Here is a 25370-nt window from a genome sequence, read left to right as displayed (position 1 = left end):
GGGGCAGAGATGGAGCGGAGGGGCAGAGAGGGAGCGGAGGGGCAGAGATGGAGCGGAGGGGCAGAGAGGGAGCGGAGGGGCAGAGAGGGAGCGGAGGGGCAGAGAGGGAGCGGAGGGGCAGAGAGGGAGCGGAGGGGCAGAGAGGGAGCGGAGGGCAGAGAGAGAGCGGAGGGGCAGAGAGAGCGGAGGGGCAGAGAGAGAGCGGAGGGGCAGAGAGAGAGCGGAGGGGCAGAGAGAGAGCGGAGGGGCAGAGAGAGAGCGGAGGGGCAGAGAGAGAGCGGAGGGGCAGAGAGAGAGCGGAGGGGCAGAGAGAGAGCGGAGGGGCAGAGAGAGAGCGGAGGGGCAGAGAGAGAGCGGAGGGGCAGAGAGAGAGCGGAGGGGCAGAGAGAGAGCGGAGGGGCAGAGAGAGAGCGGAGGGGCAGAGAGAGAGCGGGGGGCAGAGAGAGAGCGGGGGGGCAGAGAGAGAGCGGGGGGGCAGAGAGAGAGCGGGGGGGCAGAGAGAGAGCGGGGGGGCAGAGAGAGAGCGGGGGGGGCAGAGAGAGAGCGGGGGGGCAGAGATGGCGGGGGGGCAGAGATGGCGGGGGGGGGGCAGAGATGGCAGATGGGGGCAGAGAGAAAGAGAGGAGGCAGTGTGAAAGAGGGGGCAGAGAGGAAAGGGGGCAGAGAGGAAAGGGGGCAGAGAGAGAAAAGGGGGCAGAGAGAGAAAAGGGGGCAGAGAGAGAAAAGGGGGCAGAGAGAGAAAAGGGGGCAGAGAGAGAAAAGGGGGCAGAGAGAGAAAAGGGGGCAGAGAGAGAAAAGGGGGCAGAGAGAGAGGGCAGAGAGAGAGAGAGAGAGGGCAGAGAGCGAGAGGGGGGCAGAGAGAGAGAGAGATGGGGGCAGAGAGAGAGAGAGATGGGGGCAGAGAGAGAGAGAGAGGGGGGCAGAGAGAGAGAGAGAGGAGGCAGAGAGAAAGAGAGGGGGCAGAGAGAGGTAGAGAGGGGACACAGAGACAGGGAGGGCAAAGAGAGAGAGGGGACAGAGAGAGAGAGAGAGGGGACAGAGAGAGAGAGAGGGGGCAGAGAGAGAGAGGGGGCAGAGAAAGGGCGGCAGAGGGAGGAGGGGTCAGAGAGCGAGAGGGAGGCATAGAGAGAGAGGGGGCAGAGAGCGGACAAGGGGCGCAGGGATGGGGAGGCAGAGGGAGGGGGCAGCGAAAGAGGGGTCAGAGAGAAAGGGAGCAGAGAACGAGGGAGGAGGCTGGAGGAGCGCACTGTTTATTCTCGTTCCACTTCTCCACGGGTCACAATATATCTTTAAATTTTTTCCCACTTACCGATATCGTCAATCATAGATGGAGGGTGGGCCAACAGGCTGCTGTGCCGGTCCGCGGAGCTCGACAACGAGAGCGGCTGCTGCCGGACTTGTCAAGAAAGGCCCATCTGTAGCAGAATGCATGCCACCAGCTACCTCCAAGCACCATCATCAGCAAAGACTGCAGCTCTCCAGGGAGGCCGTCACTGACTTATGCGCCCTTCTGCCAGACCAGTTGCAAACTATGGTATTTGGGATCACCCTTTGCCAATGGTCCTCAAGATCACAGTGGCACTCTCTTCAGCTCTCAGGAGAGAGACTGGAGAAGCTGGAATTGTTCTCAAGAGCAGGGAAGGTTAAGTGGTGATTTAATAGAAGTATTCAAATTTATGAGGGGTTTTGACAGTGTGAATAAGGAGAAATTATTTCCATTGGCAGGTGGGTCGGTAACCAGAAAATGTAAATTTAAGATAATTGGCAAAAGAATCGGGGGTGGGGGGAGGGGAAGGACAAGTTGACTTTTTTTAAACACAGCCATTTGTGATCATCTGGAATGCACTGCCTAAAAGGTGGTGAAAGATGATTCAATAGTAAGTCAAAAGAGAATTGGATATATACTTGAAAAGGAAATCTAAGGGGACAGAGCAAGGGAGTGGGACTAATTGGACATCTGTTTCGATGGGCCGGCACAGGCACAATGGGCCAAATTGCCTTCTGTGTTGCATGATTCTATGAGACGTGTTATCTTGGAGCACCTCAACTGACTGTGACCACCTCCCTCTCCCTTCTCAGCTGGATAGTCAAGATTACATGAGCCATGATTTTGCCAGTTAGCAGGAGCTGCTGAATGATGCTTGTTTTAAATCTTAAGTTCATTGCTTATTCGAGGTTAGATTTTCCGGACATTAAACTTGATATTTTCCTGGGAACCACAAAGGTATTCTGATGTTTTCTTGATCTAATGTAACCTTATCTCACCTCCTGATTTCCTAAAGCATTTCCACCATCAACAAGGCACAAGTCAGGAGAGAGATGGAATATTCTCCACTGGCCTGGATGAGTGCGGCTCCAACAACACTCCAGATCAACACGATGCAGGACAAAACGAGCCACTTGACTGGCACACCTCCATCCCTGGTACAACATGGATCCTATGTGTACCATCTACAAGATGCATTTCAGCAACTTATCAAGGCTTCTTCAACAGCACCTCCCAGACCCATAATCTGTACCACCTAAAAGGACAAGAGCAGCTGGTGCATGGGAACACCAATTTCCCCTCAAATCTCACCCAAATATTCAATGTGGCAGGTTCCCGATATGTTGACTGAGCTGACGAACACAGAAAAACTGGTCGCTAGGTGCGGCATTTCAGTTATAAAGTATATTAAATGAATTTAGAATTTAAGATGCGATATTGACTGCTCTGATGAGCACTGAACAAAGGCCACAGCTTTCACTGATGAGAAAACAGGACAAAAAGGGACTACCATGTGTTACTAGATAACAATCAGGACTAGAAAACTAGTACGCAGGTGTAGCAGGTAATAAGGAAGGCAAATGGAATTTTGGCATTTATTGCTAAAAGATTAGAGTATAAAAGTAGGGAAGTGTTGCTGCAACTGTACAAGGCATTAGTGAGACTGCACCTGGAGTATTGCGTACAGTTGTGTCCTCCTTACTTGAGGAGGGATGTAGTTGCATTGGAGGCAGTTCAGAGGAGGTTCACTAGATTGATTCCAGAGATGAGGGGTTTATCTTATGAAGAGAGATTGAGCAGTTTAGGCCTTTACTCTCTCAAGTTTAGAAGAATGAGAGGAGATCTAATTGAGGTATATAAGATGATTAAGGGGACTGACAAAGTAGACGTAGAGAGGATGTTTCCTCTGCTGGGGCAATCTAGAACGAGAGGTCATAGTTTTAGGATAAGGGGTAGCAGATTTAAAACCGAGATGAGGAGAAAATGCTTCTCTCAAAGGGTCGTGAGTGTGTGGAATTCACTACCTCAGAGCGTGGTGGATGCCGGGACATCGAATAAATTTGAGGAGATGGACAGATTTTTAACTAGTAATGGGTTGAAGGGGTTATGGAGAACAGGCAGGAAAGTGGAATTGAGGCCAAGATGAATCAGCCATGATCATATTGAATGGCAGAGCAGGCTCGAGGGGCTGAATTGCCTACTCCTGCTCCTAGTTCTTACGTTAATTTTTCTATGGTTCTAATGTGTGAGTTAGGTTAAAATAAGTCTTTAGACATAGGTTTCTCTTAATAGTGTTTAAGATTTAGTTTCTTTTAATAAACACTTAATTTGTTGTTGTCTAAAGATACCTGGTTTGGTCTGTTTCATTCTGGGGTTACTAGAGTGTTTAACTTTTCCGATTGGATGTGAAAGCTTAATAATATGCTGCGACCTGTGGAGTGACGGGACTGAATAGACAGTGCGTTGCTCCCGCCGCGGTCATAACAATTTGCCAGTAGGAACATAGGAACAGGAAGAGGCCATTTAGCCCCTCGAGGTGTTCCACAATTCAATGAGATCATGGTAGACCTGGAACCTAACTATTATATTTCAGAGAGCCAGCTGATGAAGGATGGAACTGGAGCCAATCTTTACACACTTTTTAAAGCATTTATTTAGAGTTACACATTATAGGCATACACCTACTAACCCAACAACCACTGTTTCACTCTGTGTCTATTTATAGGGGCATATGTGAATGCCCAGTTAATGACCACTACCTGTATACAATTAAACACAATATACAATTAATACAAACTCTATATACCCACCTTTGTCCTATATCCTTTAATATCTTTGGTTAACAAAAAGGTTTCAGCTGCAGATTAAAAGTGAATCACTGATCTAGCATCAAATGTATGTAGAGGTGTTTCTTAATTTCCCTTCTGATAGTTCTGTCTCCAGTTTTTAGACTATGCTCCTCGGGCCTTGACTCCTCACCCAGTGCTAATAGTTTCTCTCCAACTACTCTATCTGTTCACATTTATATCTTGAAAACTTTGATCAAATCACCCCTGAACGTTCTAAATTCCAGATGTCATAAAGCCATGTTTCATCAAAAATGACTGTATTTATTGAGTGGACTGGAACCACAGACTAACAAACAATATTTTTAAGTGACCTAAAGAGCAGCTTGCAAAATGGCTAAACATTTACATGACTTAACCTTGCAAATTACAAAACTATTAGAAAGGAGACGTACTGCCTGGAAGTGAACCACATTAACAATCAGCGTAGATGAGTGTGAATGGCCCATTACCTGAACTACTCGCAAACATAATCGGTTTATTCAGGTGGGTGCGGATCGATCAGTCAAACTCATCACTTTAGACAAAGGATCTGGAATGAGAGTTTCCCAGCTTGCTGTGACCATATTTGGTAACTGGCTAGATTGTGAACAGAGGTCGTGTGGTAGCAAGTTAACTCTTTGTGTTAGAAAGAGACTGCTTTTCCAGAGTGAGTCCGAATTGCAGACAGGCCATGAGTGCGGAATAGTGAGACGAGAACTCGTGGTCCCTCTCTCTCTCTCCAGTTGTTTTGCAAGCATGTGCTCTGCCTGTATATGACTAGCCAAACACCGCAGGCAACGCCTTCAACATAAACAGCTGCTGACTTCAGAGGAAAAGACAAGGATCGTCCGTCAAGACTGTAAATCGTCTCTACGCAGAATCCAGGAAATATCACCGAACACAGCCTGAAACCATCAAATGCATCAACTTACAGGATTCGTACATGATTGACTTTCTTTTGGAGACTCAGAAAAATTAACATACCCTCCCCTCCTTGTAACCTACTTGTGTGAGTGTGCGAATCTCTTGGGTGCATGCATGAATGTGAGTTGGAATGTTTTTATTATTTTTATTTATGGAATATTAAGAACAAAAAACACTATTTCCTTTTCCTTTAAAACCTTACAAGAAAACCTGGGCTGAATTTTATTCGGGCGCTACGCTTTGCGGCGGCTCCGCCTTTGAACTCAGCGGCGACTGCTGAACCCCTGCAATATTACGTGCAGTAGCTCATTAGCAACACTGCGCCGAGCCCCCTCTCCCCCATAGAGGACATCCGGTGCAGTGAGGAACCATTTGACAGCTGTGTAGCAGGTGCTGGGGCCCTATTAAAAGCGCCTAGCACCTGCTTCCTGACAGCTGTCAAAGAAATACTTACCTGACTGCTGAAGAGTGAGGCTGCTGTCAATCTGGCAGCAAAGCAGAAAGTGCTGGAGAACTCAGGTCAGGCAGCATCTGTGGAGAGAGAAGCAGAGTTAACTTTCAGGTTTGTGACTAAGTTAACTCTGCTTCTCTCTCCACAGATGCTGCCTGACCTGCTGAGTTTCCCCAGCACTTTCCGCTTTGCTGCCACATACCTCTCCTGCTGTGTCCCAGTGTCCTGTGAAGTTGTGATCCTCTTCTTCCACTCAAGTGTTACATTCCTTCTTGCAGGCGTGCCGCACCTGGGTGAATAATTTTAATTTTGCACATTCCAGGACATGAGGTGAGAGTGACTGCCCTTGACATCAAGGCAGCATTTGACCGAGTATGACATCAAGGAGTCCTAGCAAAACTGAGGTCAATGGGAATCAGGGGGAAAACCCTCTGCTGGCTGCAGTCATACCTAGCGCAAAGGAAGATGGTTGTGGTTGTTGGAGGTCAATCATCTGAGCTCCAGGACATCACTGCAGGAGTTCCTCAGGGTGGTGTGCCAGGCCCAACCATCTTCAGCTGCTTCATCAATGACCTTCCTTCAATCATAAGGTCAGAAGTGGGGATGTTCGCTGATGGTTGCACAATGTTCAGCACAATTCGTAACTCCTCAGATACTGAGGCAGTCCGTGTAGAAATGCAGCAAGACCTGGACAATATCCAGGCTTGGGCTGATAAGTGGCAAGTAACATTCGCGCCACACAAGTGCCAGGCAATGACCATCTCCAACAAAAGAGAATCTAACCATTTCCCCATGACATTCAACGGCATTACCATCGCTGAATCCCCCACTATCAACATCCTAGGGGCTACCATTGACCGAAAACTGAACTGGAGTAGCCATATAAATACCGTGGCTACAAGAGCAGGTCAGAGGCTAGGAATCTTGAGGCGAATAACTCACCTCCTGACTCTCCAAAGCCTGTCCACAATCTACAAGGCACAAGTCAGGAGTATGATGGAATACTTTCCACTTGCCTGGATGGGTGCAGCTCCAACAACACTCAAGAAGCTCGACACCATCCAGGACAAAGCAGCCCGCTTGATTGGCACCCCATCTACAAACATTCACTCCTTACACCACCGACACACAGTGGCAGCAGTGTGTACCATCCACAAGATGCACTGCAGCAACGCACCAAGGCTCCTTCGACAGCAGCTTCCAAACCCGCGACCTCTACCAACTAGAAGGACAAGGGCAGCAAATACATGGGAACACCACCACCTGCAAGTTCCCCTCCAAGTCACACACCATCCTGACTTGGAACTATATCACCATTCCTTCACTGTCGCTGGGTCAAAATCCTGGAACTCCCTTCCTAACAGCACTGTGGGTGTACCTACCCCACATGGACTGCAGCGATTCAAGAAGGCAGCTTACCACCACCTTCTCAAGGGCAATTAGGGATGGGCAATAAATGCTGGCCTGGCCAGCGACACCAACATCCCGTGAATGAATAAAAAAAAAGGCTTAAATGTACCATAAAAGACAAATACACAACAGAAATAAAACCATAATTGAAGAATATTTACATACGGGCTTCTAATCATCTAATTGCGAAAAGCTGCAGACTAATATGCATTTAGAATCTGTATTAATTTCTCTGCTAACTGCTATGTGAAAAGACACATAACTGCAATCAAACGATCTGTATAAGAAAACAGGAAAGCATGTTCATATTCTAGCTGCATTGCCAACTAGAAATATTAACCAATAACTATGATCAGCTGCTGCAGAAGCAAAGTGTTCGTGAACATGTGTCGATGTGTAATAGTTGAAAAACCATGACAACAGCACAGATTTCCTCGCTAGTCCTGTATTGGTTTTCAAACGTGTGCAAGATAAACCTTGCAGCCAGACATTAGAGCAGGAGTCACCTTTGCATTTAAAGGACCATACCAAAAGTTGGGAATGGCAGAGGGGTACTCCAGGGTGGCCCTGCAATGTAGCAAAGCCTCCCTGCTCACTCTCCTCCAGGCTGTGTGGGCAAGGCGGGATGTCCTTTTCACCAGCGATGGTAAGAAGAGGCTCTCCTGCCTGAACAAGGCAGCCTGGCTTGAGATAGCAGAGGTGAGTAGCTGTGGGGTCAAAGGTCCAATGCCAGAAGGGGATGAACGATCATTCTCCCAGCCAGCTGGGGCCCTCTAGACCTCGTGCGCACAGGGTACGACCGCCAAAGTTATCCACAGCCAAAGGGCCACCATATCAGCAGCCTTCCTACTGTCAGGCTGCTAGCGCAGAAGTGGCACCGTGTAGGAGAATCCGCAAGCATTTCCAAAAAGCATGGGTCTGCATGGGTGACACAACAGTGTAGAAAGGCCGAAAACAAAACCATCTTCACTAACATGTGCGTTGCATTTAGTGTGTGAATGAGGTGTGCCAGCATGTACCAATTGTGGCTCCACCCATTACATCATTGGCCTTTCAGAACTGCCAACGTATGGAGTAATATCATTGCAATGCCAGTATCACTCATGTGCATCTCCATGGATGTAGTAACATGGACAATGGCTCAGTATTCTACTGCCAGTAATGGTGGACGCAAAGATGTTGCAGATGCGGACTGCTGCATAACAGGTGAATGAGGGTGCTGTGTGGCATGCAGAGCCCACGGTGGTTCCTATGGTGTGGAGAACCTTTGAACAATGAGGTGCTGCCGTGCATCCCTAGCTCGCTGCTCACCCTGCATACGGTGCCTGGATGCTCTCTGTTCTCCCATGTGCCTTTCCTGCTATAAGTCCTCAGCGTCCGAGGATGAGTCCTAATCATGTCTCTCCTCACCCTGCAAGGCCTCCCCCCTAGTGAGTGTGTAGTTGTGCAGAGCAGAGCAGACAGCAATGATGTCAGCTACCCTTTTGGCTTGTACTGCAGGGCACCACTTGATCTATCCAGGCAGCGGAATCGCATTTTCAGCATGCCGATCGCCTGATCAATGGTGGCTCTTGTAGCTCCGTGGCTGGCGTCGTATGGCTCTTCTGCAACAGTGCTGGGGTGTCTCACTGGTCTCCAAGAAGCCACCCCTCCATCTGAGTCATTTTAGTGAACAGCAACGGCAGCTGCGACTGGCACAGGATGAAGGCATCATGGCAGCTGCCTTGGAAGTGGGCAGAGATTTGCATGAATCGTTTCCGGTGATCACATATGAGCTGCACATTGATTGAATGGAAGCTCATATGGTTTATGCATTCAGTTGGTCGACTGGCGAGAGCCTTGATGGCCACTTGGGTGCAATCTATGACTCCTTGCACCTGTGGGAATCCTGCGATGGAGTCGAAACCGGTGGCCCACTGGGCTTGGCTTTCATGGTCCGTCGTGAAGTGGATAAAGTCACCAGCCCTCCGGAACAGGGCACTGGTGACCTCCCTGATGCAACGGTGCACTGCTGACTGCATGACCCCACAAAGGTCTCCTGTGGGCCCCTGAAATGATGCAGAGGCGTAAGAATTGACAGCCGCTTTGAGGGTCACAGGCATACGATGTCCCCCGAAGCCCCTGGGCTGCAGGTCATCATTCAGCAGGGCACAGAGATGTGCCACTGCTTCTCTCTACATCCGCAGTCGCCTCTGACACTGGCACTCTGACATCTCCAGGTATGTCATGCGGGACCTGTAGATGCGCAGTGATCTGTAGTGGCGAGCTCTCCTTGGGTGCTGCTGCTCACGATCGGGGATCTCGATGTGTGCTGCAACTGCCTGTTGGTTTTGCCTGCAGCGCATATGGATCAGCCTCAAGAAAACGATCATGGGACAGGACGTCAGAAATGCTCCATCCATCAATATCGGCGACCACACTCTGGAAGTGGTTGAAGAGTTCACCTACCCAGGCTCAACTATCACCAGTAACCTGTCTCTCGATGCAGAAATCAACAAGCAAATGGGAAAGGCGTCCACGGCGCTTGAGATGGCTTGGCCATGTGAGTCGCATGGAAGATGGCAGGATCCCCAAGGACGCATTGCACAGAGAGCTCGTCACTGGTATCAGACCCACCAGCCATCCATGTCGCTGCTTTAAAGACGCCTTCAAACGCGAAATGGAGTCCTGTGACATTGACCACAAATCGTGGGAGTCAGTTGCCAGTGATCGCCAGAGCTGGCGGACAGCCATAAAGGCGGGGCTAAACAGTGGCGAGTCGAAGAGACTTTGCAGTTGGCAGGAAAAAAGACAGAAGTGCAAGGAGAGAGCCAACTGTGTAACAGCCCCGACAACCAATATTATCTGCAGTGCCTGTGGAAGAGTGTCACTCTAGAATTGGCCTTTATAGCCACTCCAGGCGCTGCTTCACAAACCACTGACCACCTCTAGGCGCTTACCCATTGTCTCTCGAGACAAGGATGCCAAAGAAGACATATGGATCCTCACAAGAAGCAATGAATACAGAGTGAATCATCCCCATCTTCAAGTTACAATTCAACTCGGTTCCTTCAATTCTTCGAAGGTTCCTGACAGGGCAGAGACTGATGTTGAGTGGCACATCAGGTGCTTTCAAGCAGCATCAATGTGGCATGGCATGGCATTGCCCATCTTAGCTCCCTCTAACAGTGACACCAAATGACCACATAAAGATTGTACAAGCTGCATCGATTGGCCCACAAGCCATATAACTTCACATGCCTACCGTCTGGCACTCTCCCCACATACAGGGTGACTTGAGTGTCATTGCTCCTTCAATGTCAGAGACATTCAATGGCACAGAGCTGCCAACCATTACCGAGGGCAGAATCGCAGTGGCTCCTGACACGTCTGCAGAGTGAGACCCCTGAATATCCACCCCCTCCCTCCCAGTATGCAGAGTGAGACCCCTGAATATCCCCCCCATCTTCCTCCCTTCCAGTATGCAGAATGAGACCCTTGAATATCCCCCCTTCCCTCCCAGTATGCAGAGTGAGACCCCTGAATATCCCCCCCTCCTCCCTCCCAGTATGCAGTGAGACCTGACGGCCGCCCGTTCAATGCAAAATCCGGAAGTGTGCATGGAGAGGCGGCCGGCTGCATAATCTGCGAGGTATGTACTGTTTCACATATGGTAATTGGGGTGCCGCCACAAAGCGGCGGAGGGGCCGCACCGAGGTCCCCTTGCTGCTGGTAATTTGGGGCGGGCCCTTCTCGATGTCGCAGGTCGAGGCAAGCCTCTCCTCGCAGAATTTTACCGGCCCCTACGCCGCGACCCGTGGTGTCGAGGGGCCGGTAAAATTAGCCCCCTGTCTGTGTGCCTTTTGCAGTCACAACACTTAACCAGTTAAATACTCACTAAATTGACAAGCAAATTCGTCAACCAAGAGGCAGAAAGAGAGGGGAACCATTCTACCACTTCTCGCCTGGCTGTAACACAGGGAATACAACCTTCATAATTAAACCCTTGGAGTCCAAGTACCATTCTGGTAGAGAGCACTTTCAATCCAACTGGACTATTCACACCCCTACACCTCCAAGAATTTTTAAGTCTATGTGTCAAGTTACAAGCCGCTGTTTAATGCAAGTTGGAAATATTAAGAAAAAGGGTATTATGACAAGTAGTATTATCAATGATACTCAGTTTAATTGTGCTGTAATTGCACCTCAGATCCAGCATTACCAGGATAAGGCTCAGGGTCTATTATTAATTAGAGGAGTTCTGAAGTTTGGAAGCACTGTAGAGAGGATCTGACAGCATTGGAGCAGATCCCATAAGTCTGGGATAAGGACCATACAATCTGGGAGCATTCAGGAAGAGGATCCCAGGGTATGGAGATCATTGGGGTAGACCCAGTGGTTTGAGGTCATTTGGAGTGATCTGGGTGAAGGCTTGTGAAGTCACACAAACCACCCTCTTGGAAAAATCAGAAGCCACTTAAAGACTTAAAGGGAAAAGGGGCAAATACTGGAGATTGGAAACAAAACCAGATGATGCTGGAAGTACATAGCAAACCCCACTGCACCTGAATGAGACAATGTAACATTTTGGGGGAGACTCCTTACTAGAATTCTGCGACCTCACCCCCACCCACCTTCTCATGGAGAGGTGCCACTAAAGCTGTAACCCTTTTCCCTTTCAGATGCTGATACACCTGCTTTTATTTCAAAATGAACACAGTCAAATAAATAGCATTGCATGGGCTTCGGGATCATTCAAAATTAAGACAGAACACCCTACAAATTTTTTTCTCCGACTGCAGCTTACTTTCTGTGTTCAATGATACTGTAGTTCCGGAGGAAACATGTATCAAACTATAGTATCACATTCAGATGAGGTATTTGGGAATTGCCAGGATCTGGTAGTATTGAGTTGGAACAAGGGCAGGACCCAGCACCTTTGCAGGGATGGGGGCTCAGAACTATGGGACTTGAACTACCATTTTCTGTTTTTGGACCACAAGTGCCCATCACTACATCCCTGCTTGTTGACTTCCTCCCTGACTCCTCCTTGGTGCCTTTGGGTTATCAGGCAATCCGTCATTTGCTTTGCATTTCATCAGCAGTTTCCTGCCTTAAAACTATAAGTCTACTATTTGTGAAATTGATGACTTATACAGTCTTTATTAAACTCAAATACCTAACTGAATCATCAAAATGTCATTTAGATAGTTTCCAAATATTATACAACAGAAATGCTTCACTGTCTTTCTCAAGGGAAACGTTTTCTAACTGAAATTGGAGCCATCTTGATGAGGGGAGGGTTAGAAATGTAATAGGATTTACATTTCTAACCTTTGTCAGTTCTGATGAAATGTCACTGACCTGAAATGTTAACTCTGTTGCTCTCTCCACAGATGCTGCCAGACTTGCTGAGTATTTCCAGCACTTTGTTTTTATTTCAGATTTCCAGCATCCACATCAGTGGAGAGAAGAAACAAAGCTAATGTTTCAGGTCAATGACCTTTCATTACAACATGCATCCGATCATTCATTTGATATTAAGGGGGAGCTAGACAAGTACATAAAGGTGTAAGGAATAGAAGGATAAGGCAATAGGGCGAGATAAGGAAAGTTAGGAGGAGGTTTGTGTGCAGCATAAACACAGACATAGACCTGATGCGCTGAGTGTCCTGTTGCAGTGTTGTAAATTCAATGTATCTAAAACACTGATGGTCTACCATTTTCCCTTAGTAGCTGAAATTTCTAATGTCTCATGCTTTTATTTTGATGAGGGGAGGGGTTTGCCATAATTGACATGGATGATAACCAATCAGTAGGAACCTCTAGCATTCAAATTCATCTTGAGGTTTATCATTTGAATAAACAAGCTGAAATTCTCTAACTTTTCCAGTGAGAATAAGAAATCCATTCTCACTTAACACTCGTTGTTTTGCTTTCTAAATGTCAAAAGTTATCACAACTGTTATTAATCACAGGTTCCATCTAAATGTCAGAGATAAAAACTGAGGAGAACGTTGCAAAAAAGAGAAATTGTTAATAATTTGAAAGTGAAACATGCTGAAATAATGGTTTGGGAATTCAATCTCCAGTTTGTTTCAAAGTCTTTCAGAAGGATCAATAAACCTCTCAAATCCATGCAAGATAATAGGATACATATTTGTGCTTCAACTCAGAGAAACGTACTGGGAAAGTCAGCAACCTGCTCAAATTCACAATCTATATGCTTGGTAACTCCCTTTAACTGTTTGGGAGAAAAAAACATACACTTAAAGTTTAGGTTTTTCAGACATGCGTGGTCTTGACATAAAAATTAATGTTAAGACAGTAAAGGCTACAAAAGACAACTGGGTTAATGCAACCATGTTATAGTGAACTATATAATTTTAAATAATTTTATTTTGTTGAAGCCTTATTTTGGGCATTAGAAATTTCAGTTACTGAGGGAAAATGGTAGGCCATTATTTTTCTCAGTGTTTTAGATAGCATACATTGAATTTACAACACCGAAACAGGACACTCAGCGCATCAGGTCTATGTCTGTGTTTATGCTCCACACGAACATCCTCCTACCTTACTTTATCTCACCCTAACACCATAACCTTCTATTCCTTATGTAATTGTCTAGCTTCCCCTTAATAGCAAATGAATGATAGGATGCATGCTGTGATGAAAGGTCATTGACCTGAAACATTAGCTTTGTTTCTCTCTCCACTGATGTTGCCAGGCCCGCTGAGTATTTCCAGCATTTTCTGCTTTATTATAAATGAATGATTGATGCATATGTAATTTTTTTATTTTAAATGTTATTTTTTACTGGCAAAATTCTGCTGACTGGTTTATTCACAATTTGTTGTTATCTTAAGTCCTAATGACTTCTCACTGGCATTTTTCTAGCCGCTTTCCTCTCTTTTGTATGTTTGTTACTTCTTTAGATCTGATTTACTGTTGTTAAGACTATGAGCCAACGGACAAGTGTCTGATAGCAAAAACATGGCAAACTGGAACTGAATGAGAGATGCAAGACTTTGAATACAAGTTGTATGTAATGTCATGGAAAATTAAGACCTGAAGGGTAGTGAAGCAGCTTTAGAGGATGTGGGATAATTGGACCAGGGTCTACCGATGTCATTCCGTCCCCACTTTGATGTCATACATTCTGTCCTCCCTTTTATAATATTTATAGTTAAATAGGTAGTGGGGAAAGTCTTTGCTCGAGTCGCTTTAAACAGGCTCCAGAAGCTGGCCGAGTGCGTCTACCCTGAGGCACAGTGTGGCTTTCGTGCAGAGAGATCGACCGTTGACATGCTGTTCTCCCTTCGTCAGATGCAGGAGAAATGCCGCGAACAACAGATGCCCCTCTACACTGCTTTCAATGATCTCACCAAAGCCTTTGACCTCGTCAGCAGACGTGGTCTCTTCAGACTACTAGAAAAGATTTGATGTCCACCAAAGCTACTAAGTATCATCACCTCATTCCATGACAATATGAAAGGCACAATTCAACATGGTGGCTCCTCATCAGACCCCTTTCCTATCCTGAGTGGTGTGAGACAGGGCTGTGTCCTCGCACCCACACTTTTTGAGATTTTCTTCTCCCTGCTGCTTTCACATGCATTCAAGTCCTCTGAAGAAGGAATTTTCCTCCACACAAGATCAGGAGGCAGGTTGTTCAACCTTGCCCATCTAAGAGCGAAGTCCAAAGTATGGAAAGTCCTCATCAGGGAACTCCTCTTTGCTGACGATGCTGCTTTAACATCTCACACTGAAGAGTGCCTGCAGAGTCTCATCGACAGGTTTGCGGCTGCCTGCAATGAATTTGGCCTAACCATCAGCCTCAAGAAAACAAACATCATGGGGCAGGACGTCAGAAATGCTCCATCCATCAATAATGGCGACCATGCTCTGGAAGTGGTTCAAAAGTTCACCTACCTAGGCTCAACTATCAGCAGTAACCTGTCTCTAGATGCAGAAATGAACAAACGCATGGGAAAGGCTTCCACTGCTATGTCCAGACTGGCCAAGAGAGCGTGGGAAAATGACGCACTGACACGGAACACAAAAGTCGGAGTGTATCAAGCTTGTGTCCTCAGTACCTTGCTCTATGGCAGCGAGGCCTGGACAACGTATGTCAGCCAAGAGCGAAGTCTCAATTCATTCCATCTTCGCTGCCTCCGGAGAATACTTGGCATCAGGTGGCAGGACCGTATCTCCAACACAGAAGTCCTCGAGGCGGCCAACATCCCCAGCTTATGCACACTACTGAGCCAGCGGCGCTTGAGATGGCTTGGCCATGTGAACCGCATGGAAGATGGCAGGATCCCCAAAGACACATTGTACAGCGAGCTCGCCACTGGTGTCAGACCCACCGGCCGTCCATGTCTCCGCTTTAAAGACGTCTGCAAATGCGACATGAAGTCCTGTGAAATTGATCACAAGTCGTGGGAGTCAGTTGCCAGCGTTCGCCAGAGCTGGCAGGCAGCCATAAAGGCGGGGCTAAAGTGTGGCGAGTCGAAGAGACTTAGCAGTTGGCAGGAAAAAAGACCGAGGCGCAAGGGGAGAGCCAACTGTGTAACAGCCCCGACAAACAAATTTTTCTGCAGCACCTGTGGAAGAGCCTGTCACTCTAGAATTGGCCTTTATAGCCACTCCAGGCGCTGCTCCACACACCACTGACCACCTCCAGGCGCTTACCCATTGTCTCTCGAGATTGGGCGGCACAGTGGCGCAGTGGTTAGCACCGCAGCCTCACAGCTCCAGCAACCCGGGTTCAATTCTGGGTACTGCCTGTGTGGAGTTTGCAAGTTCTCCCTGTGTCTGCGTGGGTTTCCTCCGGGTGCTCCGGTTTCCTCCCACATGCCAAAGACTTGCAGGTTGCTAGGTTAATTGGCCCTTATAAATTGCCCCTAGGATAGGTAGGTGGTAGGGAAATATAGGGACAGGTGGGGATGTGGTAAGAATATGGGATTAGTGTAGGATTATTATAAATGGGTGGTTGATGGTCGGCACAGACTCGGTGGGCCGAAGGGCCTGTTTCAGTGCTGTATCTCTAAAATAAGGAGGCCAAAGAAGAGAAGAAGAAGAAGATAGTTAAATATCAAAGTTTACAGTAATTTGGAAGTGGAAAATTAGAGTTGGTAAAGAAGGAGGTTTCTTTGCAATTTAGATTGGGGAGCTGGGAGAGACATAACAGAGATAAAGCAGAGGCGCTACTGGTGGAAGGAGGATGTAAAATGCATTCGTGTAAGTTTACACAGGCAGTTTCCATTATAAACACTGACATAGGAATTGGCTCAGTGGCAGCACTCTGGCTTGAGAACAAGATCTAGGTTAATACTTTAGTACAGTATAACTTGATCAGCATTGCTAAAACAGTTTAATTGGTCATTTACATCATTGCTTTCTGTGGGACCTTGCTCTGCGCAAATTGGCTACCAAGATTTCCTACACTACATTAGTAACTATAAATCAAAATTACTTTACTGGCTGTAAGACACTCCATAAATACAAGTTCTTTCATTTTTAAAAATGTTTTGATAACTATTTCTGTTGAACACAAAATTGTTACAAAAACATGACAACAGGAAGCAAGGTTTTGTAGCCAGGAAGTGCAGACAGAGGTAATTTAAAAAAATATATATTATATAGATATATTTAAATTTGAGATCATTGAAAACAAATTTTCACATATATGTCTCAATTTTGGATTTTTTATGTAGACATTAAGTTCAGTGCTGTTGGACACTCCCATAAACAGATTTATATCCCTTATGATCTGAAGTGCACCCTTTCAGATTATCATAGTGGGACCCAGGAATCTTAATTTTAGAATATTTACTCTGTACAGGAGATGCTGAAATATTGCATTCAGTACAAAGAATGGTGGTCAGTGGTTTGTGAACACCTCCAGGCGCGTATCCATTGTCTCTCGAGATAAGGAGGCCCAAAAGAAGAACAAAGAATGGTATAGGATTACCTACTGTAGGTGTTAGCTTGGTTTTGTTGATATCACTGTTTGTTCAATCAGGTGGTGATAAGGTCAAGCTCTAAAACTTGAGCACATTATCCAGTTGACAGTTTGGTGCATTTCTGAGGGAGTAATGAGTTGCTGAAGATGCCATTTTTTGAAACAAACTTTAAACTGAGATACTTTGTGCCTGCTTAAGTGGATATAGAAGCATCTTCATAGCAAAACAGCAATTTTTCCAGTCATGCAGTATTCCTCTCTCATCCAATAGCACCAGAAAAAACACAGATCAACTGGTCATTTATCCCATATACTACTTCTGGGATCTTGCTTTATGCATTTCCGTACAAAACAGTGATTGCAATTCGAAAGTAAGTTGATGACTGGGAAATGCTTTGAGACAACCTGAGGAGGCGCTATACTGATGCCCTTCATATCTCCGGGCTACCTTTTAGAATCAGACTTCTGTGTTATATGACACTTTCTGAAAATGGTGGTATAATAGCAGCTTGAGACTGTGATTTATGCACCTTCTGTTCCTTTAGTAGCAGCAATTAAAGTTTTCTATTTGAAATTTACAATGCCAATAACAGACAAAAACACAGAAACATAGGCAGCATAAGACCCAAGTGTCTGGAGCTGCTTTTCCATGAATTCTCAAGCAGCTGTAGAACTGCCGTCAGTGATTTGCAAGGTCACCTCTGGGAAGCAAGTCTTCCTGACCAGCAAGTAAAGTAATACAAATAGGCAGGGCTAAATTATATTCAGTGTTACACTGCAGCTCCAACAGCAGCAGTTTACTTTGAAGAACTGAATTCTTTGTTCCTCAAGCTTACAATGAACTTAACACACTTTAATTAAGTGCTCCTTTAATTGCTATTATCTTTGCTTTATTTGAAGATAGAACTGAAATTCACTGATCTAGCTGTAGTCATACCAAGAACAAGTTTGAAAAATGAAGAGCAATGAATACTTAAATCTGCAATCTCCAACAACTGTTATTTTACAAATACCGAAGTTCTACTTTTAAAAAAAGACTTTATAGCTTTAAAGTTTGAAAACATGAAAATATCCTTGTCTGCTTTTTAAGCAGCTCATTTTAAGGAGTATTCCTTGAGAAATATAAAAACAAGTTGGGAGAGGGGAGAAAGGAAGGAGGTAAAGTCGTAAATATTTTAACAAAATAAAAACAAAGTTTCAATTGGTCCTGCCTAGTGTTATAAAGTTAAACATTTCAGCTATCATTGACACAAAGATCATAATTCAACTCACCAGGTGAAATACCTGTGTAGATATCTGTGAACCTTGGGTCTCTTTCTTGAGAAAACAGCGGGTCAGTTTTGTCAATTGACTTCCCATGCTCTTGGACACCGGCAGATACAGTTGGAACAGAGACCTTTTAAATAAATGGTGACATGAAACCTATTATAACATCAACTCTTTCAGGAGTGCAGGCTTTGATCTAATCAGCAGATATATTTTCTACTTATATAATAAAAGCAAAATACTGCAGATGCTGGAACTCTGAAATAAGAACAGAAAATGCGGGAAATACTCAGCAGGTCTGGCAGCATCTGTGCAGAGAGAAACAGAGTTAACGTTTCAGGTCTGTGACTTCATCAGAACTGGCAAAGGTTAGAAAAGAATTAGGTTTTAGGAATTAGGAAGCAGGTTATTCTGCTATTGTTATTTAATCTCTCCTACCCTATCAAACTTTGTTCTCTCCCCCACCCCCCTCCACTCACTTGCTTAAAACGTAATTCTTTTCTAACCTTTGCCAGTTCTGATGAAAGGACACAGACCTGAAACATTAACTTTGCTTCTCTCTCCATAGATGCTGCCAGACCTGCTGAGTATTTCCAGCACTTTGTTTTTATTTTATATTTTCTACTTGTTTATTCAACATTTCAAACTGTAAAACAGTGCATCCTTTAGAAAAATATACAATCGCATGCCATGGGCTAGGCCACTTTTGAAGTACTGTTTGTGAGAATGTACTTTCTTTGTATACATTACCTGGGAAGGATCATAGGAAGGTAGACCTTCTCTTGGACCGACTTCAAGCTCAGCTTGTTGCTGCTGCTGGAGCTGCCTGTAACATAGAATATAAGCACAATGGGGAAAAAACAGATCACGACAGCACTTATTTAAATTACTCGTACTACAGAAAGCAGAACTGGTTCTGCAGCTGCTTACATGTCAGGAAACACCATCACTTCCAGCCAAATCCTAACTTCTAAATGCTACAGATTTCTCTAACAGCTGTAACAATAATTACATACCAGCACCCTATTAACATATCACATTCTGTTTTTATTCCTGGCCTCAAATTTGAATTCCATCACAGTTTTGTGAAAATCTATCATAAATGTCGCATTTTGTGTACATTTCAGAAATATATACAAGTATTTAAATAACTACTTAGACTAGAGAGAGTTTTTAAAAAGTTGTTTTATCAAAATGTCTTCATCTATTAATCTGAATTTTTCTTTTTAATACTTATACATTCATGTGATGTGGGTGCCATTGGCAAGGCCAATGCTTTACTGTGAATCCCTAATTGCCCTTGAGGTGGTGATGGTGGTGGTGAGCCACCTTCTTGAGCCATTGCAGTCTTTGGGGTGAAGGTGCTCCCACAGTGCTGTTAAGTGGGGAGTTCCAAGATGTTGATCCAATGACACTGAAGGAATGGTGATACATTTCCAAATCAGAATGGTGTTTGACTTGAGGGGAACTCGGTGTTCCCATGCGCCTGTTGTCCTTCTAGGTTGTAGAGGTTGCAGGTTTGGGAGACGCTGTTGAAGAAGCTTTGGCAAGCTGCTGCAGTGCATCTTGTAGATGATACACACTGCTGCCGCTATGCGCCAGTGGTGGAAGTAGTGCATGTTTAAGGTGTTGAATGGGGTGCCAATCAAGCGTGCTGCTTTGTCAGGATGGTGTTGAGCTATTTGAGCTTTTGTTGGAGCTGCACTCACCCAGGCAAGTGGGGAATACTCCATCACACTCCTGATCTGTGCCTTGTAGGTGGAGGAAAGGCTTTGAGTCGTCAGGAGGGGAATCATTTGCCGGAAAATACCCAGCCTCTAATCTGCTCTAGTAGCCACAGTATTTATTCGCCTGGTCCAATTAGGTTTCTGGTCAAGGCTACCACCACCACCCCTCCTCCCCACTACCTCCCCCAGCCCAAGGATGTTGTTGGTGGGGGATTCGACTATGATAATACCACTGAATGTCAAGCGGAGATGGTTAGATGCTGTCTTGTTGGAGATGGGCATTGACTGGACTTGTTTGGCGCCAATATTATTTGCCACTTGCTACTTTCAGCCCAAGGCTGGATGTTGCCCAAGTTTTGTTGCATGTGGGCATCGACTGCTTCATTATCCGAGGAATTGCAAATGGAACTGAACACTGCAATCATCAGCGAACATTCCCACTTCTGACCTTATGATGGCGGGAGAGTCAGTGATGAAGCAAGTAAAGTTGGTTGGGGCAGGTCATTACCCTGAGGAACTCCTGCAGTAATGTCCTGGGGCTGCGATGACTGGCCTCCAACAAACACCTTCCTTTATGCTAGGTATCATTCTAGCCACTGGACAGTAGTGCCCCAATTCCCATTGTTTTCAATAAGAGCAAAATATTGCAGATGCTGGAACTCTGAAATGAGAACAGAAAGTGCGGGAAATACTCAGCAGGTCTGGCAGCATCTGTGCAGAGAGAAACAGAGTTAAATGTTTCAGGTCTGTGACCCTTCATCAGAACTGGCAAAAGTTAGAAAAGTAATAGTCTTTGAGCAAGTGAAAGGGGGGAGGGTGGAAGAAAAACAAGATGGAAGGACTGTGATAGGACAGAGGGAGGAGAGATTAAATGACAGAGATGTCATGGAACAGAATGTAAATGGAGTGCTAAGTAGTTGTAATGAGAAACAAAGCACGAGTCCAGAGAGAGTGTTAATGGCAGAATAATGAACAACTCTGTATGAAAGCAAAAACAAGAAAAATAAGTTTAAGACTAGCACATGGTTAAAGAGTAAATAATTTTTAAAAAGTATATAAAGTAAGTAAAATAAAAACAAATAAACAAAAAATAATGGAGCTCATGGTCTGAAATTATTGAACTCAATATTGAATCCAGAAGGCTGTAGAGTGCCTTATCGGAAGATGAGATCCTGTTCTTCGACTTTGCATTGATACTCACTGGAACACTGCAGCAGGCCGAGGACAGAAATGTGGGCATGAGAATAAGGCGGTGAATTGTCTTCAATTTTACTTGGGTCCCTTGGTGTCAGTCAAATGTTGCCTTGATTTCAAGGACAGTCACTTTCACTTCACCTCTGGAATTCAGTTTTTTGTCTATGTTTGGACCGAGGCTCTAATGAGGTCCGGAACTGAGTGGTCCTAGTGGAACACAAACTGAGCATTGGGGAACAGGTTATTGCTGGGTAAGTGCTGCTTGATAGCACTGTTGATGACACCTTCCATTCACTTTGCTGATGACTGGCTGAATTGGACTTGTCCTTCTTTTTGTGGATAGGACATACCTGGGCAATTTTTCACGTTGCCGGGTTGATGCCAGTGTTGTAGCTGTACTGGAACAACTTGGCTAGGGGCACGGCTAGTTGCGGAGCACAAGTCTTCAGCATTACAATAGGATGCTGTCAGGGCCCACAGCCTTTTCTGCATCCAGTGCCTTCAGCTGATATCACACAGAGTGAATCAAACTATTGAAGATTGGCATCTGTGATGCTGGGGACTTCAGGAGGAGGCTGAGATCCTGCCTTCGTTTTGCACTCATGTGCTGGTGCCACGATTGTTGAGGATTCATGGAAACACCCCCTCCCGTTAGTTATTTAGTTATCCGCCACCATTTACCACTGGCTGTGGCAGGATTACACAGCTTTTATCTGATCTGTTGGTGGTCAGATTGCTTAGCTCTGTCTATTTTCGCTATTCAGCATGCATGTAGTCCTGTGTTGTAGCTTCGCCAGGTTGGCACCTCATTTTCAGACATGCCTGATGCTACTCCTCTCCTACACTCCTCACTGAACGAGGGTTGGCCCCCTAGCTTGATGAGTTAAGTGATATGCCAGGCCATGAGGTTACAGATTGTAGTGGTATATAATTCTGCTGCTGCTTACAGCCCTGCATAGATGTACAGTTGAGCTGCCAGATCTATTATGATCCCAGTTAGCATGATGGTAGTATCACATAACATGACAGGAGGGTGTCCTCAGAGAGAAGATGGGCCTTTGTCTCCACAATCGCTGGGCAGCGGTCTCTCCTACCAACATTGTAATGTTCAGATGTATCTGTGACAGGTAGATTGATGAGAACGAGGTCATGTACGTTTTTCCCTTGGGTTGGTGCTGCAAGCCCAATCTGGCAGATCACTTCAGCCAAACCAGTGGTACTAAGTCACTTGGTGGTGGACAGTGAAGTTCCTCCACTCAGAGTAGATTCAGTAACATTATTACCATTAGTGCTTCTTCCAAGTGGTGTTCTATATGGAATAGTATGGATTCATCAGCTGAGGGAGGGCGGTAGGTAGCAATCAGGAGGAGGTTTCCTTGGCCATGTTTGGCCTGATGCCATGAGACTTCATGGGATCTGGAGTCAATGCTGAGGACTCCCAGGGCCACTCCTTCCTGACTACATCTCACTCTGCTACCACCTCTGTCGGAACAAGATATAGCAGGGACGGTGATGGAGTCTGAGACATTGGCTGAATGGTGTGTTTGAGAGTATGACCATGTCAGGTGCTGCTCGACTTGTCTATGGGACAGCTCTCCCAATTTTGGCACAAGTCCCCAGATGTTAGTGAACAGGACTTTGCAGGGTCGATTGAGTTTGATGTGTGTGTGCTGTGTCCAAATCTAATGCCTAGGGAGATGCCAGCTGGTCCATCGGTGTATTCTTATTGAAATTTCTGTAGCACTTTGATAAAACTGAGTGACTTGTTAGGTCATTTCACATTGCTGTAGATCTGGAATAAGATATAGATCAGACTGGGTCAGGATGGCAGATTTCCTTTCCTAAAGTACAATTTCGAACCAGTTGGGTTTTCACGATAATCCGACAGCTTCATGGTTGCCATTACTTATACTAGCATTTTATTCTTGACTAGTCGGCAAGGTCATTCATTACATCTGGAGTTTCCCTGATGGGTCAGTTTTGAGGCTGCACCTGGGAACTGAAGTCGAGCCTGAGGTGCGGAGCATAGATTGGGTTTGTACTCAAAGTGCACAGCAGAGACCAGGATGAATGAGATTCACTTCCGGCTTCTCACTGAAGTAGATGTACCATTGCTGCAAGTATGTGGAATAATAGACATATATCTTGGCATTTTACCATGGTAACTGAGGACCATCTTTGGTTCTTTTTAAACTAACTGATCTGAACTGCACTCCCTGAAAAAGTGGAGGAAGCAGATTCAATAGTATTCAAAAAGGAATTGGATAAATCCTAGAAAAGGAAAAAAATAAAAATTGCAGGGCTATGGGCAAACAGCAGGGTACGAGAAAAATTGGATAGCTCTTTCCAAGAGCCAGCATAGGCAGAATGGGTCAAATAGCCTGCTTCTGTACTGTAAGATATTGAGCTGGATTTCGTGGTCAGCAATGAAGAAATGGTGTTCAGCACTGGCTTCAATGAAAGCTGTCCAAAAAAGATCTAGTGATTTGTGGCACAGATTTTCCATTTCCTGACGTCGGTTTCAATCTGGCGCCAAGTCAAGGGAACTTCTGGGTATCCAGCAGCAGTGATGTTATCAATCAGGATAAGCAGCCAATCACATTGAAGTATTTTCACAGACAGCAAACTAGGAAGTATAAAGCACTAAATTCCTTCACATTTAATGTTTTAATTTTATAGATAATGAAATAAATGATTGGGACATACACATGGGATTAAAGGAGAAGCTAAAGTATTATTAACAAACTTTAAAGAAAATTTGAAAATGTGAAATTTCTTATTCTGGTGGAGAAATTTGACATTCAAAAAATATAAAATTACTCTTTCAGGACCAGTGACGATGTTTATGGACCTAGTTCACCATTAAAAACCTAGTTACATCTCATTCAACAGGATGTAACTTTATTAATGGGTTTTTACAACAAGACCAAGAGTATCGGGGTGGAAGTTCTCATCAGTTCAATGATTTCCAATTGATTGCAGTCTGAGGGGACATTCAACAGCGCACACTCTGGAGAAGGACAGAATCACTGGGCGGAATCTTCCCAGTCCTGTGGTGGAGCTTAAAGATGGGACCGGGAGGAAATTTACAAAACTTGGCGTCTGGTCAGCGGACCAACACGTTCTGGCCTCTGGGTGGGTCATCACCAGCAGAGGTGACCCACTCAGGGCAGTGGCAGGTAGCCAATCTGCATCATTAACTACCCACTTGTTGGCTAATTGGGGATGCTGCCAGGAACGGGCCTCCCACTGAGGACCAAGCCCGGCAGGTGCCTGGTGACGGCTTGCCGACGGCTGGCCTGGGGAGGCCTGCTAGCCCTCCTACAGTCACCACCCCCCAACTGGAGCCACAGCCATCAGAGGGCCACAGCTGTGGCTGCCAGTCATCCTGTGGAGGGGCTTCCCCTCTACAGGGGTGTCCTGGCAGCTGTGGACACTGTTTATTTTATTAAATTGAATACCTCCTCAGAAGGGCGCCTCAAGTTGGAGGCACCCTCACAGTCCCCATCCTGCAGCAGCAGCATCCACCTCCGCTGGTGGGCCTGCTGTCCTTCCATGGCTGCTAACGAATCCAACAGTCACTCATTCCTGACAGTATCCCACTGTGTGCCACCACCGCTGGAACAGGACATAGGAGGGATGGTGATTTACACAATTATTTTTTAAAGGGCACAAGATTCTGCTCACTGACAGCAACATCAGGATTTCCATATTTAAAGGACTCCAGAAGCTGCTGTCAGTATCAGAGGAGTAATGACAGCAAATGCCATCATCACTACCGCAAAATCCGGACTTTATATGATTCTATAATTACTAACAGTCTAGGAATGGTTCGACACTGATTGATGGATTTGATGCTCTGAAGCTGGCAGAGAACAGGCATTGTTCCTTTCATGTGATCCTAAAAGGGCAGAATATAGCATCACACTTCTCAGGCGCAAAAACTAATTTTTTTACGTTCAGTTTGAAATTTTTTATTCTTATCGGCCGCCGATCGCAAATCGTACGCCTTCGAAACTCCGTACGGAGTTCCGAGGCGAGAAATTACTGGGGAGGAGGGAGGAATAAAATTGTCAGGGTGGGGGAACAAGGAAACATATGGTTGTGAGGATGCTGGGAAGGGGTTGAAGGGCAGAAGTGGAGAGGTTGGGGGGGGGGGGGGGAGTTTGTGCTGGGAGGAAAATACATTACAAACACAACAGACAGTAAACAGACCATTGTGGGGGTTGGGAAAGGGCCTGCATGTTTTAATTTTTTAGTTGGAATGGGAAAAGTTAGAAACGTAATAAGTTTTGAGCAAGTGATGGGGGCAGGGTGGGAAAAAGGAAAAATGGGAGATGTGGCTGTAAAAGTACTG

The 25370-nt window shown here is 45.6% G+C and overlaps 1 protein-coding gene across 5 annotated transcripts in view; it reads right to left on the bottom strand.

Annotated features, from left to right (window-relative positions):
- Nucleotides 1–25370, bottom strand: part of arnt2 (aryl-hydrocarbon receptor nuclear translocator 2) — a 503920-nt gene that overhangs the window by 147616 nt on the left and 330934 nt on the right. For all 5 annotated transcript variants that reach the window (XM_068017713.1, XM_068017714.1, XM_068017715.1 and 2 more), the window contains exons 12-13: nucleotides 18843–18918; nucleotides 18099–18222 (exon numbers count right to left, since the gene is read on the bottom strand). In XM_068017713.1, coding sequence (XP_067873814.1) covers nucleotides 18099–18222; nucleotides 18843–18918 — 200 coding nt within the window. The remainder of the gene's footprint in view (nucleotides 1–18098; nucleotides 18223–18842; nucleotides 18919–25370) is intronic.

The sequence above is a fragment of the Heterodontus francisci genome, chromosome 38 (assembly GCF_036365525.1).
Source record: "Heterodontus francisci isolate sHetFra1 chromosome 38, sHetFra1.hap1, whole genome shotgun sequence".
NCBI lineage: Eukaryota > Metazoa > Chordata > Chondrichthyes > Heterodontiformes > Heterodontidae > Heterodontus > Heterodontus francisci.
The sequence above is the reverse complement of the archived record's forward strand: the minus strand, read 5'-3'. Positions and strand labels throughout refer to the sequence as shown.